Source organism: Eulemur rufifrons, chromosome 6 (genome assembly GCF_041146395.1).
Source record: "Eulemur rufifrons isolate Redbay chromosome 6, OSU_ERuf_1, whole genome shotgun sequence".
Taxonomy (NCBI): domain Eukaryota; kingdom Metazoa; phylum Chordata; class Mammalia; order Primates; family Lemuridae; genus Eulemur; species Eulemur rufifrons.
Genome location: NC_090988.1, coordinates 55,185,815 through 55,211,058, shown reverse-complemented (window position 1 = coordinate 55,211,058; position 25,244 = coordinate 55,185,815). Strand labels below are relative to the sequence as shown.

The following is a 25,244-nucleotide window of genomic DNA, read 5'->3' as shown; positions in this document are numbered from 1 at the left end:
GAACTGAGCTTCTAAAGATTTCCAGGAAGCTCTCCTCCTATAACTGCCTAACGCTTCTTCTACATTGATAAAATATAGAGTTAACAAGAAGCATCAGCCTGTCCATCCCAGAACCAGGATTAGAATCCAGGTTTTCCTGCTTCAAATCTAATGTTCTCCCTCTACATTATAAATGATCCCTTTCAGATCTAAAATTCTATGATTTTAGGTAAAAATTTAAATAAAACTAGAAACTGCCTAATTCCTACCAAAATTAGTCTTCTCTACCACCAGACCAGTGCTTCCAACCAAGATGGCATAGAAAAGCACTGACCTAGGGAGCAGAAGGCTCAGGCCTAAGTCCTGTCTCTACTAAATGCTTGACAGTGAACGAGTAACTTAATAAATCTAGGCCTAAGTTTCTTCATCTGAAAACCAGGAGCCCTGGTGGTCACTTATGTTTAACCCCTCTTAGCATCCAGAACCTATCCTCAGAGACCCTGGGAAGAGACTGTTTCCAATCTTGTTGGTATCCAAGGAAGCTCTAGCCACAGATATAGATGGAGAAGAAGCTAAAGCCCTGTTTTTCCCTTCCCTATTAAGTCTCACACAATTAGACATGCTCTTTCATTTGGAACTCTGAAGCAAATGCTCCAGAAAAAAAAATGGTAATCACGGTTTAGCAGTTTTACACAGATCTAAAGTTTTCATTAAGTTCAACATGGACCAGTGGAGTAATGTGACTGCTGAGGCACCAGTATCTAATCAGACTGCATTAACAGAGGCACAGCATTCAGAACCAACAAGTTGACAACCCTGCTCCACTCCGTGACGACAAAGCCACACTTGGAAGTCTGTGGCCAACTCTAGGATCTAAGAAAGATATTAATATTAACAAAAGTGTTCATAGGCAGGAAATCAAGATGAGAAGGAGGCTGAAAAGTAGATCTGCTTTGAAGAACTAGGGCTATTTAACCTGGAAAAGAGAAGACTCAGGAAAGAATCTATCTACATTCCCACGCAATCTTTGAATCGTCTAGGACTCAGCAGAGCTGTGACTAAATGGAAATCTAGAGAAGAAACGGGCTGCTGAGAGAACAGCAAGCTCCCTATCTCTGGAGATAAAGCAGCAGAAGCTGGGAGATTCCTATGAGGGTATGGGAGGTGGGGGTGAGGGGGTGAGGGGGTGAGGAGAGGGGTGCAGATAGGACAGAATTCAAAAAGCATTCTAATGAAGAGTAACTCCAACTCTGGAGAGCCTTCCCTCATGCCCAGCACAGTGACTATATTTCGTCTTATTTAGTGACTGTATGTAGAACCATTTCAATAATTTGCCCTTTACTAAGCATTTTATATTCATGTCCTTTTAAGGCCAAGTTGCTGCCCATCTTCTCTCTTTTCCAAACCTTATAGGAACTAGGATTGACAACCAGGCTGAATATTACCTTCTGAGGACTTCCATGCCTTCCACAGGTCCTCCACGCTGATGAGCTTGTCCTCACCATGGAAGGTGCTGTGTTTCACTGTTGGGTCATGGTAATTGAGGTCTTCCCTCAGGAACTGCAAGGGAAAAGCACACAAGTCACAAGAGACAACTCACTAGGAGCCCACCCACCAAGATCTCCACATAGGTCACCTGCCTCTAGCTATCCATAGCACATTCCACCTACCCAAGGCACAAGTGTATCACATCACTCATGTATCCTTCTATGCGCATATGTCTTAGTTGCCACTGGACTACATTTTCCTTTTTGTTATATATGTTACTTAAAAAAAATACATTAAAAATTCCTTCCTCATATTTTTTAATTATGGAAAGATAATAAGTGACAGTTAACTGGAATTCCATAAGCTAGAAGAGGAAAGAAAAAAAGGGAGGAAGAATTAACAATTTTTGAGTGCTTATTTATATACTAAGCAATATCCTAAGAACTTCCACAATATTTTCTCACCTATTCTTCATAACCAATGAATTATCACATCTATTTTACAAATGAGAACAGTGATACTTTTTTTTTTTTTTTTTTTTTTTTGAGACAGAGTATCACTCTGTTGCCCAGGCTAGAGAGCCGTGGCATCGGCCTAGCTCACAGCAACCTCAAACTCCTAGGCTCAAGCAATCCTTCTGCCTCAGCTTCCCGAGTAGCTGGGACTACAGGCATGCACCACAGGCCCGGCTAATTTTTTTCTATATATTTTTAGCTGTGGCTAATTTCTTTCTATTTTTAGTAGAGACAGGGTCTCGCTCTTGCTCAGGCTGGTCTCGAACTCCTGACCTCGAGCGATCTTCCCGCCTCGGCCTCCCAGAGTGCTAGGATTACAGGCATGAGCCACCGCGCCTGGCCTAAATGAGAACAGTGATACTCTTAAAGCATGCAATATGCCCCAAATCATGTTAGGTTTAGAAAGGTTAACTTGCTATGATGGTTTTAAAACATGTCCACAAATTCTTTGACAATCCTCCCATTCAAGGTGGATTTCTCTCCCCCTAAATATAGGCTGACATTAGCGACTCATCTTCTAACAAACAGAATGCAGCAACAGTGATGTTGCATGACTCCCAAGGCTAAGTTAGAAAAGGCAATATGAATTCCACCTAGCTGTTCCTCTTTTGGGACACATGCCTGAGGGGCCCTAAGCCAACATGTAAGAAGCCTGGCTGCCCTGATGCCACCATGCTGGAGAGATCATGTAGAAAGACTATACAGAGATAGAGAGAGATGTCTGAACAGCCCCAGCTGTTTGGGTCTTCCAGCCCAGGAGTCAGACATGTGAGTGACTGAGACTCCAGGTGATTTCAGTCCCCAGCTTTATAATCAGTTCACCTGCCACCAAGTGGATACAGATGAGCTATGCCTACTGAGCCATGCCAACACTGCAGATACAGGAACAAAATAAATGTTGTTGCTGTGTTAAGTCACTAAATTTTGGGAAGGTTTTTTATACAGATAACTGAAACACTTGTTCAGGGTTACAGCTGGTAAGTGATAGAGTTAGTATTCCAACCCAAGATGCCAGACTTTAAAGTCCAAATTTTTCCCCTGCACTGCATATAGCGTCTCTTAATTATCTGGAATTTTTTCCATAATACACTTATAAAAGAAAAAAGAAAAACAAAGGAATCAAAGCTTTTGAAAATTTAACTAGTGATTAACTTTATAGATACCAATGCAATTTGATCCTTAACATCATTAATATGTACTAGACTAAACATTGATTCCTGACTGGGGCCAATGTCTGTGTGGAGTTTGCACTCTCTCTCCATGTCTTCATGGGTTTTCTCTGCCTCCAGTTTCCTCCAATATCCCAAAGATGTGCATGTTAGGAGAACTGTCATGTCTACATGGTCCCAGTCTGAGTGAGCGTGGTGTGTGTGTGAGTGCACCCTGCAATGGAATGGCATCCTGTCCAAGGCTGCTTCCCATTTTGTGCCCTGAGCTGCTGGGATAGGCTCTGGCCACCTACAACCCTGAACTAGAATAAGCAGGTACAAAATTTTCTTACTTGTTTTTATTAAGCTTTCTTAAATGCATGTATAGCTTAAATGAAATAAAATGTACTTATTTCAACGTTTAATATTTGAAGTGTTTGGGTCTTTATTTTGAAGTTTGGTGATTTTTTTTTTTTACCAGAAATATGCTATAGGGAATTTAAACCTTGTTTATATCAATGAGCCTATGGTAAAACTGGTTTCATTATGTGTCATTTCGTTTAATGACTGGGATACATTTTTGAGAAATTTGTCATTGTGTGAACATCATAGAATGTACTTACACAAACCTAGATAGTACAGCCTACTACACACCTAGGCTATGTGGTATAGCCTATTGCTCTTCGGCTACAAACTTGTACAGCACGTTACTGTACTGAATACCCTAGGTAACTGTAACACATCATTAAGTATTTGTGTATCTAAACATAGAAAAGATACAGTAAAAATATGGTATAATCTTAATGGACCATGTCACACATGCAGCTCATTGTTGACTGAATGTCATTATGTGTATATGAAATATATTTGTATATGTATAATACATGCTATACATATGTATATGCATATATGTGTTATAATTTGGGACATCTTGGAGGTGGGGGAGTTGGTGCTAAAAGAGCTAATAAAGGCCTCAAGCCCTTACCTCTTGGCACTGTTCCTGGATTCACATATCTACATAGCAACAATCCTCCAGAGCTGAGCAGGAGCTGCCCCCTTCTGAAGAGGCACATCCTCTCTAGTTTCCCACAGCTCCCATCCCATACACATTTATGCATATGCATTTGTACAGCCCACATTACTCAGTTATGATGCCCTCTGGCTCCTCAGATGCATAGTTTGTGATTGCTGGTATACACTAAAGCACTCTGTAAGTTTTTAAAGCACAACTCAAATGTTAGTGGTGGTTATTACTGGAAGGAGGGAGAGATAAGGACAGGAAAGTAAGAGAAAAAGATAATTAAAGGTGGCCTCTTCTGTGCTCCCACAGTGCCTGTGCATACCTTCTTCGGTCTTGTTATATGTCTACCTCTCCTGCCAGACCATAGACCCCCTGACAGAAGTTCCCAGTTACCCAGCCATAAGCATAGCATACAAGAATATTTTACTGAGCTAGAACTCTGATAGCCAATATACTTTGAGGTAGGCATTACCACATCTTGCTCTGAACACTGTCCCATATCCAGCTATTGGCTAAAGTCTGATTTAACAAAGTTTAAAAGCAACAAAAGCAAAAACAGAACAAAAACAGGCAGCTTTTGGCTCCCACAACAGGGATTTATTATTTCAGACTTAGAACAAGAAGCTCCTCTCTCAGGAAGGTCTAAGGAGCCTCCCTAAAAGTCTTGCCTTACCATGGGGAATGCAGCTTTGGTTAGAACTGTAGCTCAATAACTCTCCAAAGAGCCAAGGCACCAGCTGTCACTAGGTATATTTAGCTCTATGAGCTCAGAAAAGTGATCTCCCAGGAGGTGACACAAAGCATGCAAACCCATCCCAAGTGTTAAGCAATAGTGAAGCAGTGTGGGTGGGAGCACAGAAGAGGGGAGACATCTCTGCAGAATTCCCATAAAATAGGCCCAGCCAGCTCACTCCATCAGGGTGAACAGAATTCACTAACATAAAGCCGGAAGAGAAGCAGCAAGTATTTGGGTGCAGTGATCTAGGCAGCTCTCCTGGCTTCTTCTTTAGATCCAATTATTCCTCCATCCCCTTTCCAACCTTGTTTCCATTACTTACCTTCCATGTTTCCCAAACCAAATTGTGCCACCTCCATTCCCACTTCCCTTGCCCGACCTCAGTATTTAGAACCCACAAGTCACATGCTCCAGATCTGAGAAGCTTCTCAACTCTTATTCACCTCCTGAACACATAGCAAGGACCCAAATTTTAGCTACAATAGCTCTAAATGTCATTTATACAGAGTTCTGGCACATGGATGTTTCAGGGGTGAAGTAACTGTCTCCACTGAGATCAGAAGCTGTTGTTAAAGGGCAGGGATAGGACAGTCATTTCTCACTCACCCTTGTACAATTAGTCTCTCCTGCTGCTAGTCCATCAACCATATTAAACACTAGAATGTCCTTTGTAACGTACAAATCTAACTATATCAACTCACTGACTTAAAATCTCATGGCTCCCCATTACCCACAGGACAAAGCCCTAGCCTCTTGGCACGGCATTCAAGGGCTTTTATAACATATCCCATAAACTAACTTCCCAGGGACCTTCCTAACCACTCTCCCCCACTACCAGACACCTTACACATCAGACCATGGGTCAGAAAACTATGGCCATATGCCAAATTCAGCTTGTTGCTTATTTTTGAAAATAAAGTTTTATTGAAACACAGCCAGGCTCATTCATTGATGTATTTATTTTATATGGCTGCTTTCATGCTACAAAGGCAGAGTTTAAGTAGTTGTAACAGACTCTGGCTAGCAAAGCCTAAAATATTTACTACCTATCCCTTTATAGGAAAAGTTGCCTGCTCTATACACATCAAGCCACTTCAGGCTCTTTGACCAAACCATGCTCTTTTATACCCCAAGCCTTTGTACAAGGTGCTCCATCTAAATAAAATGCTTTCTCCCACTCTTTGTTTTGAACTCCTGGCCTCAAGCAATCCTCCACCTCAGTCTTCCAAAGTGCTAGGATTACAACGTGAGCTACCATGCCTCCACTCTTTGTCTATTAAAGAAAAAGGCACTGCCTCTGTGATGTTGTCCAGACCTCCCAGATGACTTAATTGCACTATGCTATTTGTTCCCTTAGTTCTCAGGGTATACATCTATGACAATACTTATCCCATGATACTAGAATTACTATTTAATTGACTCCCTCTTACTCTTCCAAAGCGACTCAAAAATGGAGACTATGTTTTATTTATCATTTATCTCTTCGCCCAGCATCTTGAAAATTCCCTGGAACACCTAAATGAATAATTAATTTAGCTCCATAAGCCTACTTCCAAGCCTAGGGCCTGGCACAAAGCAGGGTGTGTGGTTACTAAGTAACTGAATGAATATCTCTCACTTGAGTTTGTCCTACAACACTCAGCAGAGTGCTTAGCTTACGATAGCTAGTCAATGCATATTATGTCTACTTAGAAGAAAGAAAAAGGTCCTTGAATTGTCAACTAATCTAAAACAAAGATATTCATCTAGGGGCCAAAGAGTTATTATACTAGCTTGAATTCAGTGTAGCATGATGGTTTAGAGCTTGATTCTAGAACCAGGCTGCCTGGGTTTGAACTCTGGCAGCACTGAATTCCTTTCAGTGATCATGCACATCATTTCTGAAACGAAGATAGATAATAGTAGCACAAAATCTCATAATACCCTCATGTTGAGGCCAGTATAAATGGGTTAATTCACATAAACACCTGAGAATAGTGCCTAGCACAAAATAAACTCTCCTCTATGTGTATAACAACATATTTTAAGAATACAAAGACACTAAAAATGTACAATCCTGGGGCCCACTATTACAGTGATACTGATCCCTCATATGTAAGGGATATCCAAAGAAGAGGTAGAAAATGGCTATTTTCTAAGTGCTTGCTATATAAAGTCCATGTGTCAGGAGATCCGCAATGGAGATAATTAAGACAAGGCACTGTAGTCTACTAACCCCTAAGGTCCTTTCTGTTTTACTCTATCATTCTTACTTTGAAAATTTTAACTTTATTTAAAATCAAAACTCCACAACTTTATGCAAGATCTTTTCTAGACTGGCCTTCCTCAGTGCATCAGTTGCCACTTCCTCCCATTCCCAATGATAATGAATTACTTGAAACTCTCTGAAAGTACTGGCCTTTTCACCAGTCCAAAGTCTTTGTGCATGCTATCCGTCCACCTAAAACACTCTTCTTCTTCTCTTTATCACTCCAAAGTCATCTGTTCAGACTCAGATTATATGTCAGTGACTGTACATGAGAAATCTAATTTGGGTACTCTTCTGCAATTCTATCCAAGTATTCATTCGCCTTACATGTTATGGTATCCTCCTCTGTTTTATGGCTGTCTCTACCACTAGGGGAATGTCTTCCAAGATAGCAACTTCACCTTTCCTTTTACTCCTTTATTCCCAGCACCTAGCAGATATATGGGTATAGAGAATCCTTCTGAAGTCAATTATAAACCTTAGTTCTTATCATGGGACCATCCTTGATGCCTCACTACAACATTGGGCAAATGACACAGCTCAAATTCCAGAGGCAGCATCAAAGGTTTCAGCTTGACCAGAACAGCACAAATGGGGAAACTCTAACATCTCCAGTCTTGCAAATGATCAGGACCAAAGTATCCAAAGCAGCCAAGGAGTACTATCTGGGGAAACTTTGTCTTATGAAAGGGAAACAGAAATAGAAGACTAATTAGGAAAGATTTCCCCAGAGAGAAGGGATTATCTTCTTAATTGGAGTCAATACTGTCACATTTACATAACATGAATCTATAGAAATGGACAGATTTCACTAGGAGAAATGACACAAAAATTGATGGGTTAGAAGGGACCTCTAGTTTGATGGCAAGAGAAGCTCCATGGATCTACTCTCCAGTGAAACTGGTAAAAATGATTTTTCAAAAGCAAACATTTAAAATGGTCTTTAGGTCTTTCATTTCTACAGCCAGTGAAGAAACATACACTCAAGAAAATCTATTACAACTTGGTAAGATGTGAGTTGATTTTTTTCAGAGAAAAAAAAAAAAACAACTTGGTAGGAAAAGTGAGAGTCTGCAGTATTTAAACTAAGACCTGCTCTCTGCCACCCCTCTCCCAACTCAGTGACATAGAAACTCCACTCCAGACTGGTGCAGCTAAGAACACAGGGCCTCTCTCTCCCCTAAGCTCCCATGTGGAGAGTTAGCTGCCTGGGAGGGGCAGGACATCAGCATTTCTGATCTTGCCCCACCCACCGCCCCACTCCCTGTTCCTGAGGCTGAGTTCTAGGTGAGTACAGCCAAGAGGTGGGCCTCTCTTCTTCTGCTCAGACTCCACTCATAGGACAGAAGCTTTACCTTGGATGCAGTGCCACTGAGAATACCAGGGCCTCAACTGCCATAGCCCTGGCTCATAAGATAGCGATTGTACTCTGGGAGAAGCCAAGAAGATCTGAGGCTACTGCCACCCCTCCATCAAGTGCTCAGCTCCTAAAGTGGGGTGTCAGAGAGATGCATGTCATTTTTCCCACCCCCAGCTCCAATACAATGGCTCAAAAATTTTGCTTGGGGAAAGAAGCAAGCTGTAAAACAGAGAGTTTCTAATCTCTTCCCAAGGGAAATGACTTCATTTGCAACAGAATGTGGAGAAGTCCAAGACTAAGGGTGGGCCAGGCAGTGGCTCACGCCTGTAATTCTAGCACTCTGGGAAGCCTAGGCGGGAGGATTGCTCGAGGTCAGGAGTTCAAGACCAGCCTGAGCAAGAGCAAGACCCCCGTCTCTACTAAAAATAGAAAGAAATTAGCCGGACAGCTAAAAATATATAGAAAAATTAGCCAGGCATGGTGGTGCATGCCTCTAGTCCCAGCTACTTGGGAGGCTGAGGCAGGATTGCTTAAACCTAGGAGTTTGAGGTTGCTGTGAGCTTGACGCCACGGCACTCTAGCCTGGGCAACAGAGCAAAACTCTGTCTCAAAAAAAAAAAAAAAAAAAAAAAGACCAAGGGTGCTCTCAAAAACAGTGGAAGGCTGGGTGCAGTGGCTCATGCCTGTAATCCCAGCAATTTGGAAGGCCAAAGTGGGAGAACTGCTTGAGCCCAGGAGTTTGAGACCAGCCTGAGCAATACAGTGAGACTTTGTCTCTACAAAAACAAAAACAGTAGAAGTTGTGGTGAAGGGCACTTGGGAAAAGACTGGTAGATTCATTGGAGATAAATGCTAAACTGTACAATGGAGAGTATGCTGGAGAGAGCTGAGGAATAAGACAGATGGGAGGAACTCTCTCTGGGTAGGAACAAATCTCAAACACTGACCTCAGGAACTATCCCTTCAAAGGAGCCCTAATCTTACTGGATCAGTCTCGGAAGCAATTTATGTCTCAGGGCATTGCTGAAAACAATAGAACAATCATATGGCAATTAATGGACCTTAAAAACTGTCTGTGGCCAAGGAAAGAGACAATCAAATACAGTCCTGCCCAAACTACTATCATCCAAAGTGCCTATGGGCATAGCCAAGGCTGAACCCACTGAGGAGAAACATCAGAGGTTTCACATTGGAGTAAAGGGACAATCATTAAAATAATCTAGCCAGTCATTAAATAAATAAACAAGCAAATAATAACAAGCCCCAGAGGGGTTGGACAAGTACTCACAGTTGCTACAATATATTATCAAAAATGTTCAGTTTCCAAAAAAGAAAAAAAAAAAAAACAGAAACAGAAAAGTATAACTCATACATCAGAAAAAAAGCAGGTAACATAAACTCTCTGTTAGAGTCTTTTCCTGTCAGATTTAATAAGACTACAGAGCAGCCATTATAAATATGTTCAAAGATTAAAGGAAACCGGCCAGGCGCAGTGGCTCACGCCTGTAATCCTAGCACTCTGGGAGGCCAAGGCGGGTGGATCGTTGAGCTCAGGAGTTCAAGACCAGCCTGAGCAAGAGCAAGACCCCGTCTCTACTAAAAATAGAAAGAAATTAGCTGGACAACTAAAAATATATAGAAAAAATTAGCCGGGCATGGTGGTGCATCCCTGTAATCCCAGCTACTCGGGAGGCTGAGGCAGGAGGATCACTTGAGCCCAGGAGTTTGAGGTTGCTGTGAGCTAGGTTGACGCCATGGCACTCTAGACCAGACAACAGAGTGAGACTCTTTCTCAAAAAAAAAAGATTAAAGGAAATCATGATTAAAGAAGTAAAGGACATCACCTAAATACACATCTGGGAACGACACCAATCGGATATCAGACTGAGGTGGGGGGTGGGGGAGGGGATGGGTGTATGCCTACACAATGAGTGCACTGCACACCGTTTGGGGAATGGTCACGCTTGAAGGTGCTGACTCGGGAAGGGGGGGTGGGGAAGGGAGGGATATATACCTACATGATGGGTGTAACACGCACTATCTGGGGAACAGACACGCCTGGAGCTCTGACTTGGGGGGAAAGGCGGTACATGGGCAACGTGTGTAACCTGCAATTCTGTATCCCCCATAACAATAAGATGAAATAAAAAAAAAAAGATCACAAAGAAAAAAAAAAAAAGGAATGTACGATAGCAATGTTGCATCAAACAAAGAATATCAATAAAGAGACAGAAATTATTTTTAAAAAGAACCAAATGAATGTTCTGGAGTTGAAAAGTATAATAACTGAAATGAAAAATTTTGGAGAGGGGCTCAACAGTAGATCTGAACTAGTAGAAGAAAGAATTAGCAAACTTGAAGAGAGATTGATAGAGATTACACAATCCTAAAAACAGAAAGAAAAAGGAATGAAGAAAAGTTAACAGAGCCTAAGAGAAATGTGGAACATCATTATGCACACCAATATATGCATAATGTGAGTAGCAGAAGGAGAGGATGAAGACAAAGGAAAAGGAAAAATATTCAAAGAAATAATGGCTAAAAACCAAACATCAATCTACCCATCAAAAAGTTTAATAAACTCCAAATAGGATAAATGCAAAGACATCCACAAACAGACACATTAAGTAAAACACTGAAAGGCAAAGGCCAAGAGAAAACTTTGAAAGTAGCAAGAGAAAAATAACTCATCACATACAAGGGAACCCCAGTTAGATTAATAGCTAACTTATTAATTATCAAAAATAATGGATACCAAGAGACAATAGGATGCCTTCAAAGTGCTGGGGGGCTGGGCAGGGGTGGGTGGGTGGGTGGGTGTGTGTGTGTGTGTAGCTGTCAACCAAGAATTGTATATCCAACAAAACTATCTTGGAAAAATCAAAGTAAAATAAAGATACTTCTAGATAAACAAACACTAAGAAAATTCATTGCTAGCTGACATGCCTTACTAAAAATACTAAAGGAAGTTTATAAGGCTAGCAAGTGACCCCAGATAGTAATTTGAATATATTTTAAAAATCCACTCCTGGCCGGGCGCGGTGGCTCACGCCTGTAATCCTAGCTCTCTGGGAGGCCGAGGTGGGCGGATTGTTTGAGCTCAGGAGTTCGAGACCAGCCTGAGCAAGAGCGAGACCCCATCTCTACTAAAAATAGAAAGAAATTATATGGACAGCTAAAAAAAATATATATAGAAAAAATTAGCCGGGCATGGTGGTGCATGCCTGTAGTCCCAGCTACTCGGGAGGCTGAGACAGGAGGATCGCTTGAGCCCAGGAGTTTGAGGTTGCTGTGAGCTGGGCTGACGCCACGGCACTCACTCTAGCCTGGGCAACAGAGTGAGACTCTGTCTCAAAAAAAAAAAAAAAAAATCGACTCCTTTTTAAATAGATTCATTTGTTCATTCACTCAACAATATTTACTGAGTACCAACACTGACCCAGGCACTCTTCTAGGTGGCAGGAATGTAGTAGTGAACAAAACAGATTCCTTCCCCTTATGAACCTTATATTCTAGGCAATAAACCATAAATGATTAAATGATAGAATCCAGACAGTGATAAGTTCTTAAAAATTAAAAAGAATTTTTTAATTTTAAAAAAAGTGATGCATACTGCCGATCTGGATGCCAGGAATAGGGTAGAGGTATAGATGCACATTTCATCATTAAAAAGGGTAGTCTGGGAAGGGTCTCATTGATAAGGTGAAGTATAAGAAACAAAAGTACATTGTATGGGAATATATTGGGAATATGAGGGAGTTAGCAAAGTGCTTATCTAAAGGAAGAATATTCCAGGCAGGGGCAAGAGCTAGAACCAAGGCCCTAAGACAGGAGCACAAAGAAGTATTTAAGTAACAGCAATGAGTGTGGCTAGAGTGAGTGGCCAAGGGGGATATAAGTAGGAGAGGAGATCAGAATCTAAGTAGGGGCCAGATTACAGAGGGCCTTGCTGACCTTTGTGGTGACTCTGGCTTTCACACTGAATGAAAAGTGGAGCTATTACAGGGTTTTGAGCAGAGGGGTGAAATGAGGTGGTTTACGTTTTTGTTTTTGTTTTTTAAATTCTCTGTCTGCTATGTTGAGAATAGACTGTAGACATGGTTATCTGTTAGAAGGCTACTGAGCCTTTGTACCTGCAGTGGAGTGGTAGTAAAAAATTATTATATTTTGGGTATATTTTGAAGGTAGAACCCACAGAATTTACCAATAGATGTGGAGTATAAAAGGAATTATGGACTATTTAGAACGTTTTTGGCCCAGACAATTGAAACAATAGAGTTGCCTTCAACTGAGATGAGGAAGACTATGTGTAGAGCAGATTTTGGATGAAGTAATATAGTTAGGTATGTGTTAAGCTTCAGATGCCTTTAAAATTCTTGGAAGAAAACACAGGAGTAAGTCATCATGACTTTGGACTTGGCAATGGATTCCTAGATATGACATCAAAAGCATGAGCAGCAACAACAACAGCAAAAAAGTAAAATAAAATATACTTCATCAAAATTGAAAATGAGTGCTTCAAAGGGCATTATCAAGAGAGTAAAAATACAACCCACAGAATGGGAGAAAATAATTGCAAATGATCTATTTGATAAGTACATGTATCTAGAAAATATAAACAACTTTAACAACTCAAGACCAAAAATACAAATAATCCAATTTAAAAATGAACAAAGGTTCTGAAAAAAACAAGTCTCCAAAGATGATATACAAATGCCCATTAAGCACATGAAAAGATGTTTGACATCATTAGTTATCAGAGAAATGCAAATCAAAACCATAATGAGATATTACTTCATACCTACTAGGATGACTGTAATCAAAAAGTCAGATAATAACAAGTGTTGATGAGTGGGGAGAGAACAGATCCCTCATATGCTGCAGGCAGGAATGTAAAAATGGTTCAGCCACTTTGGAAAACAGTCTGGCAGTTCCTCAAACAGGTAAACACAGAGTTAACATATGACCCAGCAATTCCATTCATAGGTATATGCCCAAGAGAAATGAAAATATATGTCAGAACAAAAACAGAAAATACATGTTCATACAAAAACTTGTACATATCTATTGCAGTGTTATTCATAATAGCCAAAACGTGAAACAAACCAAATGTCCATCAACTGATGAATGGCTAAACAAAATGGGATGCCCATACAATAAACTATTATTCGGCCATAAAAAGGAATAAAGTACAGATATATGTACATGAACATATACATGAAGTACTGACACAACATGATATACCTTGAAATCATGCTAAGTGTAAACAGCTGGTTACAAAGGACCACGTATATGATTCCAAGTATGTGAAATGTCCAGAATAGGCAAATCTATAGAGACAGAAAGTAGATTAGTGATTGCTTAGGGCTGGGGGAAATGGGGAGACAGGAAGACAACAGCTAGTGTGTATAAAGTTTCTTTTTGAGGCGATAAAAATGTTCTAAAATTGACTGTGGTGATGGTTACACTAAAGCCTACTGAAATGTACACTAAAAGTGGGTGAATTGTATAGTTAGTATGTGAATTAAATCTCAATAAAGCTTCTAAAAAAAACTGATAGGTTAGAACAGGGGCCAGATAAACTTTTTCTGTAAAGGGCCAGACAGTAAATATTTTAGGCTTGTTGGTCCATATGGTCTCTGTCACAACTACTCAACTCTACTGTTCTTGTGCAAAAGCTGCAATAGATAATACGTAAATCAATGAGAGTGGCTGTGTGCCAATAAAATTTTATTTATGGACACTGAAATTTGAACTTCATATAAATTTCATATGTCACAAAATTCTTTGCTAGATTTCCCCCCAGCTATTTAAAAATGTAAAAACTGTTCTTAGTTTGCAGGCTGTATGAAAAACAGGAAGTGAGCCATAGTTTGCTAACCCCTGTACTAGATACACCTTAACCTCCCTCCAGTCTGGCTTCAGGTTCTAGGGAAATCTCTCTCCCTTACCAATTCCATGAACAAGAAGCATCTTTGACTGCCCTCTCAGTTTTCATCCATACTACCATCCCTCTGCTTGGCTTTCCAAGACCCTGGAAGAATCAAAAACCCAGCCAAACACTCCACAGCAGGAAAACCACCAGGACTCCATTAACAAAATACAACACCCACTTCAATCAACTTGGTAAAAAGAGTTGAGATCTCATTACATGTTCCTTATAAATGCCACTCACCTTTGGGCAGGAGGTAGGTAAGGGAAGAGGCTCAGAGACAGAGAATATAAGAGAGTAAGACAAACACATTCCTTCCCCAACTCCTGCCTCTTGCCTTTATTCATAAATTTCCCCTTTCCTGGAATGTTCCTCTTACTTTCTTCATGTGGGAAAACTCCTGCTCATCTTTAAAAATCAAGTTCCAGTTTCACCTCCTCTGCAAAACCTGCTCCTGACATACCTTCAGTCAGAATTAGGGCCAGCTCTGTTTACTTCTAAGCTCATCATCTTTGGGACAAAATCCAAGTTCCTCAGCATGGCATGCAAATGTGGCTAACGCCTGCCTTTCCAACCTCACTCCCAACCTTTCCCTCCCTGCCCCACTATTACATTCCATGCTCAAGTTAAAAGAACCACTGAATCACAGATCAGATTCCCAAGGACATCATACTTGTTCCTCCACCTGGTATATCCTTCTCACCCCGTCCCCATGTTAACTCCTATTCATATCCCAAAATTCCTCTCAGGCAACTTTTCTGGGTGGTCTTCCCTGACATCATCAGATGGGTTAACTCCCCTCTTCTGTACTTCTAGACCATGCAGCGCTCATCTCTTGTCACAGCACCTATCAGGATTAAACATGTATGTTTTTCTGCATCAATAATATGTGACACCTTTGTAGGTAGGAAATTTATCTTCCTTATTAGTCTTTTCATATCCGGCATCCAGCACAGAACAGACACTAAATATCTTTGGAGAAAGAAGAGAGAAAGAAGGGCTGAGGGGAGAACACAAGGAATAAAAGGAAAGTCACTGACCCTCAAGTGAATCAGACATTGCATAGGAAACTAGTTCTTCCTAATGCCACGAAGTACACGGAACGTGACGCACATGCAGATACAGACATGCGCAGAAAGACTTGAAGAAATACACATATAGTCAAACAAACACAAACCCCAGTTAGGTCTGAAGGCAAGCAGTGCCTTGGGAGCCAGTTGCTTATTCCTCATTAGACAGGAAGAGTCATAAGTTTAATACCTGAATCAGGGCTTTTTTCTCTCTGCTAGTTTGACCATTCCTCACTGCTAGATGATACCTGTGTTCTGCCTATCACTTTGTAAGGCCCAGATCCTGCCTGGACTAACAGCACCTTTGGGCTTCTGATTACATTTCTGGCTCTGTTTTTACTTCTAGCTCCTGTGCACTATACTGTAGGCCTAATCCTTTGCCCCGCAACCTTTTCCTTGATCCTTAACCTGGTATTTATGGGCTTTCTCTCAGCCCCTACTTCCTTGGCTCAATGTTTCTCCCTTCCCTCCATTTCTTGTCATACACATAGACACATCTAAATACAGAAAAACACATACCCACACAAGCACAAAATAATGTATATACATATACAAAGAAACATAAACACAAAGGCACATATAGACATATACACATATATAGATACATACACAGAGAAGCCTTACAAGTATAACTAATCCCTGTCATCAACAGGATTGCCATCCAGAATAGACAAAGTAGAATCAACAACAAAGAGGGAAAGAAGGAAAACAACAGCCTGCTTAGTGAGAAAGAATTTCCCTGTCTGTCAAAGCAAGCCACCGTCTGGGTTTTCCTGAAAATATGAGGGGTACCATCTGGGGGAGCTGCTGCCTCATCCTGTATCTGGCTGAGGCACTGGGACAGATTGCAAACTATGCCTACTCCCTCTGATGTGTAGCTCAGCTTGTCTGGCAACTGGTACCCTTGCCTGAGTGCCAGCTGATAATATGTCTTCCGCTACACCAGTACATATTAGATCACTGTGTTGTGATTTCTCTGGAAACTCACACAGACCCTGTGCATACCACCATTAGAGCCCTTAAAATGTGCTATTATTATTATTACCTGTTTATATATTGGCCTCTCTCACCAGCCTGAAGTCTCGTCAATGGCAAAGAGTACCTTATTTTCATCTGTACACGAGGAAAATGAGTCTCCAAACCACTTGGCCTTATACCTAGTACATTGCAAAGCTTGAATCTGAACCCAGGTCAGACTCCAAAGCTCATACTTTGACTTTTATTTCATCTTATTTTTTCTTTTTTTTTTTTAAGACAGTCAAATTTAGCAGTGGGAGATTGTGTGCCAACTTTAGTGATACTAATGTTAATAGGTTCTCATAACCCACTACCATCGCACTAGCCTGCTTAGACTTTTAAAAAGTTAATGTCAGGCCGAGCATGGAGGCTCATGCCTGTAATCTCAGCACTTTAGGAAACCAAGGCAAGAAGACTGTTTGAGACCAGGAGTTCAAGACCAGCCTGAACAATATAGAAAGATCCCATCTCTACCAAAAAATTAGAATATTAGCTAGGTGTAGTGGTGCACACCTGTAGTCATAGCCACTTGAGAGGCTGAGGCAGTAGGATTGCTTAAGCCTAAGAATTCAAGATTATACTGAGCTATGATTGCATCACTGTACTCCAGCCTAGGTGACAGAGTGAGACCCTGTCTCTTAAAAAAAAAAGTTAATGCCCAAATAATTTAAGAAATTCATTTATTAATTAACTTAGGTCCATGGTATGTGAATTAAAAGGAATTACCACCAGGGTTGTCCCAGTTTCTTTGACATCTTAGCTTCCCCAGACGCGGTATTAACTATAAAAAGAAAAAGAAAGGGAAGAAAGAACACCAGGAGAGAGGGAAGGAAGAAAGGAGGAATTCTCCCAAAGAGAATGTCCCAGTACTCTTCAGTCTGGTATCCTCAAAAGCTATCTATACCTGCCCAGAAACAGAGGCAAACTTGCTGTCAGTTAGTTAAAAGGGATGTGCTTCCAGGAACTATGGTACTTCAGACTTGGAAGCACCACTGCATCTCTATCAAAATTGGGAGTAAGGGAAATAAAGACAGAAATCAACATGGCTTTCAAAGTGTTCTCTAAAGAGCCCTAGGGATTCTTGAGTTGGGCTACAGAAAGGCAAGTGGGAGGTGACACCCAACTCCAACCAATGCAGTGACATTTTTATTTTAACATCTTTACTGATAACATCTTTACACATATCAATTATTGTGTAAAACTCAGTGGTTTTTAGTATATTCACAGAAGTATGCAACCATCAGTACAATCTAAATTTAGAACATTGCCATCAGCCTGATGGAGATAAGAGTTGCAATAACCCCCAAAATGGTTCACTATGAGTTAACTCAGTCTATTTTATTACCGGTTATATGGAAAAAATTAGTATGGTCTCATGGTTTCTTGTACGGATTACGTGAGAGAGCGTATATAAGAGTATCCAGCACAGGCCTAGTACACTGTAGCAATGGTAGTAGCAGAAGTAGTAGTAATAATGCTACTACAAACTAGACCACAGGCTGAGCACTTTATACACATGACTTAATTTCATCTTTGCCGTAATCCTTCAAGGTAGAAATTACTGTCCCCATTTGACAGAGAGGAAATGAAAGCTCACAGAGTTTAAGAAATTTTCAAATTTATACAACTAATAGTTGGCAAAAGTACACCATCATCTTTCTTGCTCCAAAAGTACACACTTTTGCTCGACTACACAACTTTTCAGTATTCTCAGTGTCTTCTTTTTTTTCTTTTCTTCACTTATGCCCCTCTGGCATGTGTTTTTCTGTATGTCTTTCCTATTATTTGCACTAATGATCTTACCTCCATCCAGATTCTGCACATGACTCATAGCATGGGGTAGAAGGTTAGAGAAGAGCCCTACGGAGTAGATCAGACATACAGGTCATACACTAAAATGTCTGAAGCCCAGACCCTAGCAACTCCAGAAAAACAACTCAACACTGACACAGCTTCTATCCTAGCAGGTAACTCACAGGTGCAAAGCACCCTGTTCACCATACCATTGACCAGCAACTTTTGCTCTGCTCAAGGGAAACAATTTAAAGAGCACAAGATGATAAGATAGAATCTTTGCTTTCAAATTCAAAATTCAAAAAAATCTCAGTTCAGCACTTTCATGAGTAAGACCTTACACCAAACACAATGGGAGAAACAGTGATGAATAAAACCTGGTTCCTGCCCCCAGAGGCATTCACAACCTACCTAGTAGGACAGATAAGGATAGACCCAATTACAATACAGAACAGAGCAACATGCCAAATGTTCATGCCAAGTACTCTTGAAAGTGAGAGAGGAAGAATTAATTCCCACAGTAAGAGAACAAACAAGATTTCTTGGAGGAAACAACATTTAATCTAGGCCAGTATAACAGCTCTCAACTGGGGACAATTTTGTCCCCCAAGGCCACTGACAAGTATAACTGGAAAAATTCTTGGTTGTCGAACCGGAGGGGGCTGGAGGGAGGTTCACTGCTAGCACCCTGTGTGTAGATGTGAGGGATGCTACTAAACATCCTACAATGCACAGGACAGCCCCCCACAGCAAAGAATTATCTGTCCCAAAATATCAACAAAGCCGAGGTTGAGAAACCCTGATCTAGGCGTTGGTGGACGACTGAAATTTTTACAGGCAAATGGGAGGCAGAGAGATGCCAAGTTAAGAATTTATGTCGTATCCCACAGTGGTGGGATACGAAAAGCATGTTTGGGATGGCTATAGAATAGACTAAGGGAATGTAGTGTAATATGAACTAATAGGATGAGCTAAAACCAGATTGTGGGAGCATTGAGAGGCAGATCAGAGTTTAGCTTAATTAAGTAAGCAAAGGCAAGCCACTCATTTATAGTTTTATCATCTCTAAAATGGAGTTAATAACACCTAGCTCATGGAGTGGTTGAGGATTAAATCGTGTATGTAATCAGCTGGCACAGGGCTTGGCACAGGGCTTGGCACATGGCAGAGATGCTCCCTTTCCACCACATTCCCTTCACAAGGTAGGAATAATCTAATGAGTTGTGCTTTAGTAATACCAGTATTAGTGCAGAAAGACAAATTTATAGACAAAACAATACAATCAAAGTCACCAAGGCATAAAGCAAGACAATTTCTAATTAAGCGCTATTAATAAATTGACAGATACAGACTATGTGCTATGGGAGTTAGTGCCAAGATGGAGATCAATGGGGGTGGGAAAGTCAGGGATGGATCATAAAAAGCGAGTCTGGCACATTCCAGAGGCCAATTAAGATTGAATCAGATCAGCCAGGGGTGAGGGGAGGGGTATGAAGGGTTAATTTCAGGTAAGGAGAAATATCTGAGCAAAGAAGGGGGACTGGAAATAAACATAGAATGTTTATGAAACAAAGAGAACTGGAGCCAGACCAAAGTGGTAGGACGTATGCCTAGAAAATTAAGAAAGGCTAAGGCCAGATTTGAAGAGATGGAGTGCTAGGCACAGGAAATTAGACGAAATAGCAAAAGGAAATCATGCAGGAGACACAGAACCCAAATGTAGCTTAAGAAGATCACTGGCAGCCTGTACAACATGGGCTATCAGGGAGAGATCAGAGGCAGGAGAATACTTAGGGGTTGTCTACAGTTATCTCAATATAAGGAAATGAGCCCTAAAGCCTAAGGGAGAATACAATTATTATTAATTATAGTAATAACTTTTGTGTATAACCCAGCTACTTACCTTCAACCAAATTAGCCCATGCTAGCCACAGCACTGGGCTTCCTCTTCTTTCCCTATATACTACTTCTTATCAAGTCCATGTTTCCCCCGCCCCAGGCCCTTTGGCTCCCCTCAGAGTTTAGCTGCCTTAGCCCTGATTCCAAGTGGTACCAGTTTCCTAAATTATCCCTGCCTCCTAGGACCTAGTATGTCTCTGAGTGGGATAATGAAAAACAAAGAAAACAGGTCTGCTTGTACCCTGCTAAAGTTCAAGCAAGTCTCATGACAATTGTGAACTAAAATAAAATCTTAAACCCTCTAGCTGACTAGACTTTCTCTTGGCCAAGGGGACCCCAGAAATACCCTGAAGCAGAGTTGCTGGCCAAGGGAAGGGAGGTCAGACATGCCTCCCCATACCCCCTCCCTTCTTGTAGATGTCCTTTGTAACTCATTAACAGGCCTAAGGCTATACAAGATAAAGCTCAGACTACACCTGCTGACCATCAATTTACTCAATAGATCACTTGAGTTTCCGGTAAATGTCCAGTGGCTTGTCTCTGATTAACAGACAACCTTAAGTTAAAACATTCCAAGCCTTTAGACAAAGTTCCATTTCTTTAACCAATTATAAATCAAAGAATCTTTAAACCCACCTATAACCCGTAAGCCACCGCCCCCCCGCCCCAAAACATGCTTTGAGATATCTCACCTTTTAGGGTCAAACCAATGTAAGCCTTCCACATCTCCATGTACTAACTTAGGGTCTTACATGTAGTTCCTGTCTCCATGAATGTACAAAACCAAACTATAACCCTGCACCACAGGCACATTTTCTCAGGACCTCTTGAGGCCATGTGCTCCAGACCAGTTACATACATTCAGCTCAGAAAAAACCTCTTTAAATTATTTTACAAAGTTTGGGTCCTTTTCCATTAACACAGTACTATAATATAGCTTTGTTATTAAAAATACTCTAGCCTTCCAAATGGGTTTGGAAAAACAATTAAGTCCTCACCCAGACCTTTTTAAAGCCAGATCTTTTTTAAAATACACAGGCATAGTTGGAGGCTAGATGAGCTGCCAGAAATGTTCTAGTCCCTAGAAATGTATAATCCTGCTCTATCATGCCCCCTTCCCTTAATAGCAAAGACAGAACTACCTCCTGCAGTGTACTGGCCAGCCACACTGCTGGTGCCGACTCCCATAGCTGAATACTGTAGAGCCATGGATGATGAGAGAGCTGATTTGGAATTTTGCTATACCGGCCAGCCCTCACTACCTATACCCTCATGCTTAGGGGGGAAAAAAACCATGGATTTAGCACCTATCATGTGCCAGGCATTGTGCTTGGGACTTTATACACATTAAATTCTCACAACATCCCTCCTCAAATAGCTGGAAAAAATCGAGGCTCATTGAAGTAAAGTTATTTGCCTGAGGTCACAAGCCAGTAAGTGGCAAAGCAAGTTTTGTATCAAAATCTATGTTCTTTCTGATGATAACAATAAAAATAATAATAATAACCATAAAAGGTAACTTTTATTGAGCTTCTCTTATGTGCCAGGCATTGTACTAAGTGCTTTATATGCATTATTCATTTAATCTTCACAACAACTTTATGAGGTACCTACTGTTATTATTACTCCAATTTCTAATGAAGAAACTGAGACAGAAAGAGATTATGTAACTTTCCACAGCTGGTAAAAGGCAGAGTCAGGTCTGTATGATTCCAGAGCATAAGCTCTTAACCTTATGCTATACTCCTATGCAAGACACCACAGACACTAACTGAATCCTAGGTAGATACTGCAGCTTCCTGGGTTCATACTGCTACCTACCTATCCCCAGCCCCCAAAATGTGTGATCACACCCTTGCTCAGGACTCTCATCTCAGCCTGATATGGTGATGCTATAGCGATATTGGTCAGTTGTTCGATACAGTGATTAAGCATATATTCTGTAACAGGCTCTGCTGGGCATTGGGGAAAACAGAGACAAACCAGGTAAAATCAGTCCTTTCCCTAAAGGGGCTCAAAATTTGGTGGGAGAAACAAATCAATCAGACAAACATTAAAATACAACTGTCAAATGCTTCCTGATTTCCTGGAAATAGAGGAAAGAGAAAGGGGAAAGTAACTAGCATTCGGCATTCAAGCTCTGAACTTGAATTATGTTTCAGGTACTATGTTGGGAGTTTTTTTTTTTAAATTAACATATGATGAAATTAACTTTTTTGGTATATAATTCTATGAGTTTTAATACATATTTAACCACCCTGGCAATCTAGACACAGGACAGTTCTATTATACAGAAAAATTCCCTCATGCTGTCCCTTTGCAGTCAAACCCTTCCCACACCCCAACCCCTGGTAACCACTGACCCAGTCTCCACCGCTATAGTTTTGCCTTTCTCAGAATGTCACATAAATGGTATCATATGGTACATAATTTTTTGAGACTGGTTTCTTTCACTCAGCATAATGCTTTGGAGATTCACCTATGCTATGTGTATCAATAGTTCATGCCTTTTTATTGCTGACTAGTTTTCCAGTTTGTTTATTCATTCACACATTGAAGGATATTTGGGTTATGTCTGGTTTTTGGCAATTATGAATAAAGCTACAATAAATATTCATATACAGGTTTTAGAGTGAATATAAATTTTCATTTACGTATAGGGATAAATACCTAGAAGTAGAATTGCTGGGACATATAGTAAGCTATGTTTAACTTTATAAGAAACTACCAAACGTTTTCAGACTGCTGTATCATCGCACATTTCCATCAGCAAAAGTTCTAGTGGCTCTTCCTCTTGCTCAGCACTTTATATTGTCCGTTTTTTAATTTTAGCCATTCTACTAGGTATGTAGTAGTACCTCGTTGTGATTTTAATTTGCATTTCCCTAACAGTTAATAATAGTGAACATCTTTTCATATGCTTATTTGCCATCTATATATCTACTTTGGTGAAGTCTCTGTTCAAAACTTTTCCCATTTTTATCAAGTTGCTTGTTTTCTACTGTTGAATGTTAACAGTTCTTTATTTGTGCTGAGAACTTTTTACAGTACTTTTCTCACTTAATTCTGACTACAACCCCGCAAGAGTAGGAATCATTAACCACCATTTTACCCTGAGAAAAACCAAAGGAGAAGTCACTAAACTACTATAACCTGATCACAGTTCTGCCTAATTTAAAACTTTTCTTATCCCTTAATCACCTGTGACATATAGAGCACTAGAATGTAAGCTCCGCAAAAGCAGGGATCTTATCTGTTTTGTTCACCGTGGAATCTCTAGCCCTCGAATGGTGCCTAGCACGTAAGTATTCAGTAAGAATTTGTTTAATGGCCGAATGAATGCCCTGAGTTTCCATGTAGGCTCCAAAAAAGAAAATAACACTGCTCTCAAAATGTCTAGTCCAGTCAGGGGACAGTGGTTTCAGGTAGGCCTTTGTCTGTGCACCTCTGATAGTTAGGACGACCTGACAAAACCATCCACCACATCAAATCCTCTGCCCATGGGCAATATCCCCACCAGAGGTTTGAATAGAACACAGGTCCTGAAGTTTCATACTGCCAGCCTAGTAGAACTCCCTTCCAGTTTTGCAAGCAGGGCACCATCACCAATTGTGCCATCTTGCTCATCAGAAGGGTCCACAATACATAGCCTCTGCCATCCGTAATAAAAGCAAGCAAAGATGGCACCTGAGCAACCAGACAAGTTGCTCCACACATAAATGATTATATATTTTTCTATAAAATGCCTACTGAGTCTCAGTTTACCATAAGTCTAATTTAATAGCTCACAGCAGATTAGATACAGCAATGAGAAATGAGAATGAATCCAAGAAGAGACAGGAAAACTATAAGAAGCAACCACAATGCACATAGGAATCTAAGTACTGGGTAATAGTGCAAGAGGCCCTGAAGACATGCTTTGATTCATACAAAGAAAGTTAACACTTGTCATAATAACCTGTAAGAAGACTTACTTCAAAAATGGCAAAAATTTTAAAAGATCTAGCACTGAAGTTCAGTTCAGTTATGTGAAAAAGTTACCAATATGAGGCTAAATAAAAGGCCTAAATTGAGCTCCCCCCCTCCCCTTCAGACTTCTACTAAGGTTCTTGAATAATCAGCAATGTTTTTAGACGGGTCATAAAAGTATCAAGTCCTTGATGGCCAATACAACCAGGATTTCATCCCTGGTACCTCACTAGCCATTACCCAATATTCTAAGCCCTGAGCTATCGATCCAACTTTCTAGCTAGATCCTGAACTCCAAAGCTGTCTCATGTACGTTTACACTGACTTAAGCACATACATTTTGCTACTTTCTCTCTCGAGGACAGTAGTGTGTGATTAATCATGAACACCCAGATTATCAGTCCTCTCTAACCACCAGAGGCCCGGGAATGCAGGGAGAGCAGTGGAAACCAAGGCAAGGCCAAAGCTATGCTGAAAAAGAACAGCTCACCACTGGCGCAAAGAAGAGTAGGGTGACAGCTTTTGTGTTATTTTGGAACAGTTTGTGCTGATGAGCTTTTTGTTGTGGTAACATTGCTCTAAAAAGAACATTTTATTCCTCCCCTCATTAACAAAGCAATTCAGGAGAATGTGAAAAAAAAGAGGAGGAGCTGATAACAAAGATATCCAGGAATTTATAGATCTGGGATTATATCATTCTTCTCCATCCATTCCCCAGTTTTGTGCCCAAGCCTTAGGACAGTTATCAGGACACCTATAGGCCTGATTCACCACCAGGAATGTGGCTCTATTCTCAGAACAGACAAATAAAATTTTGGTCCTTTGAAAGCCAGTGACACTTCTAGCTGTAACCAAAATTTCAGATACTTTCATCATGGTTGTTGTCCTTGCTTGAGAACCTATAATTGCCTGGTTCAACAAGTACACGCATATCTCAGCCTTGTTACCTGGGCCCCACTTTCCTTTCCAACATTTTGTTCTGTGGTTTTCTACCACAGTCCCTCTGTTGAACAAAACCAACCCACCATGCTTCTTACTACCTCTACAGCTTTGCTCATGCTGGTTCTC

The 25,244-nt window shown here is 40.7% G+C and overlaps 1 protein-coding gene across 9 annotated transcripts in view; it reads right to left on the bottom strand.

Moving 5' to 3' along the window:
• Positions 1-25,244, bottom strand: part of STIM1 (stromal interaction molecule 1) — a 174,735-nt gene that overhangs the window by 52,365 nt on the left and 97,126 nt on the right. For all 9 annotated transcript variants that reach the window (XM_069471093.1, XM_069471099.1, XM_069471095.1 and 6 more), the window contains one exon: positions 1,425-1,539. In XM_069471093.1, coding sequence (XP_069327194.1) covers positions 1,425-1,539 — 115 coding nt within the window. The remainder of the gene's footprint in view (positions 1-1,424; positions 1,540-25,244) is intronic.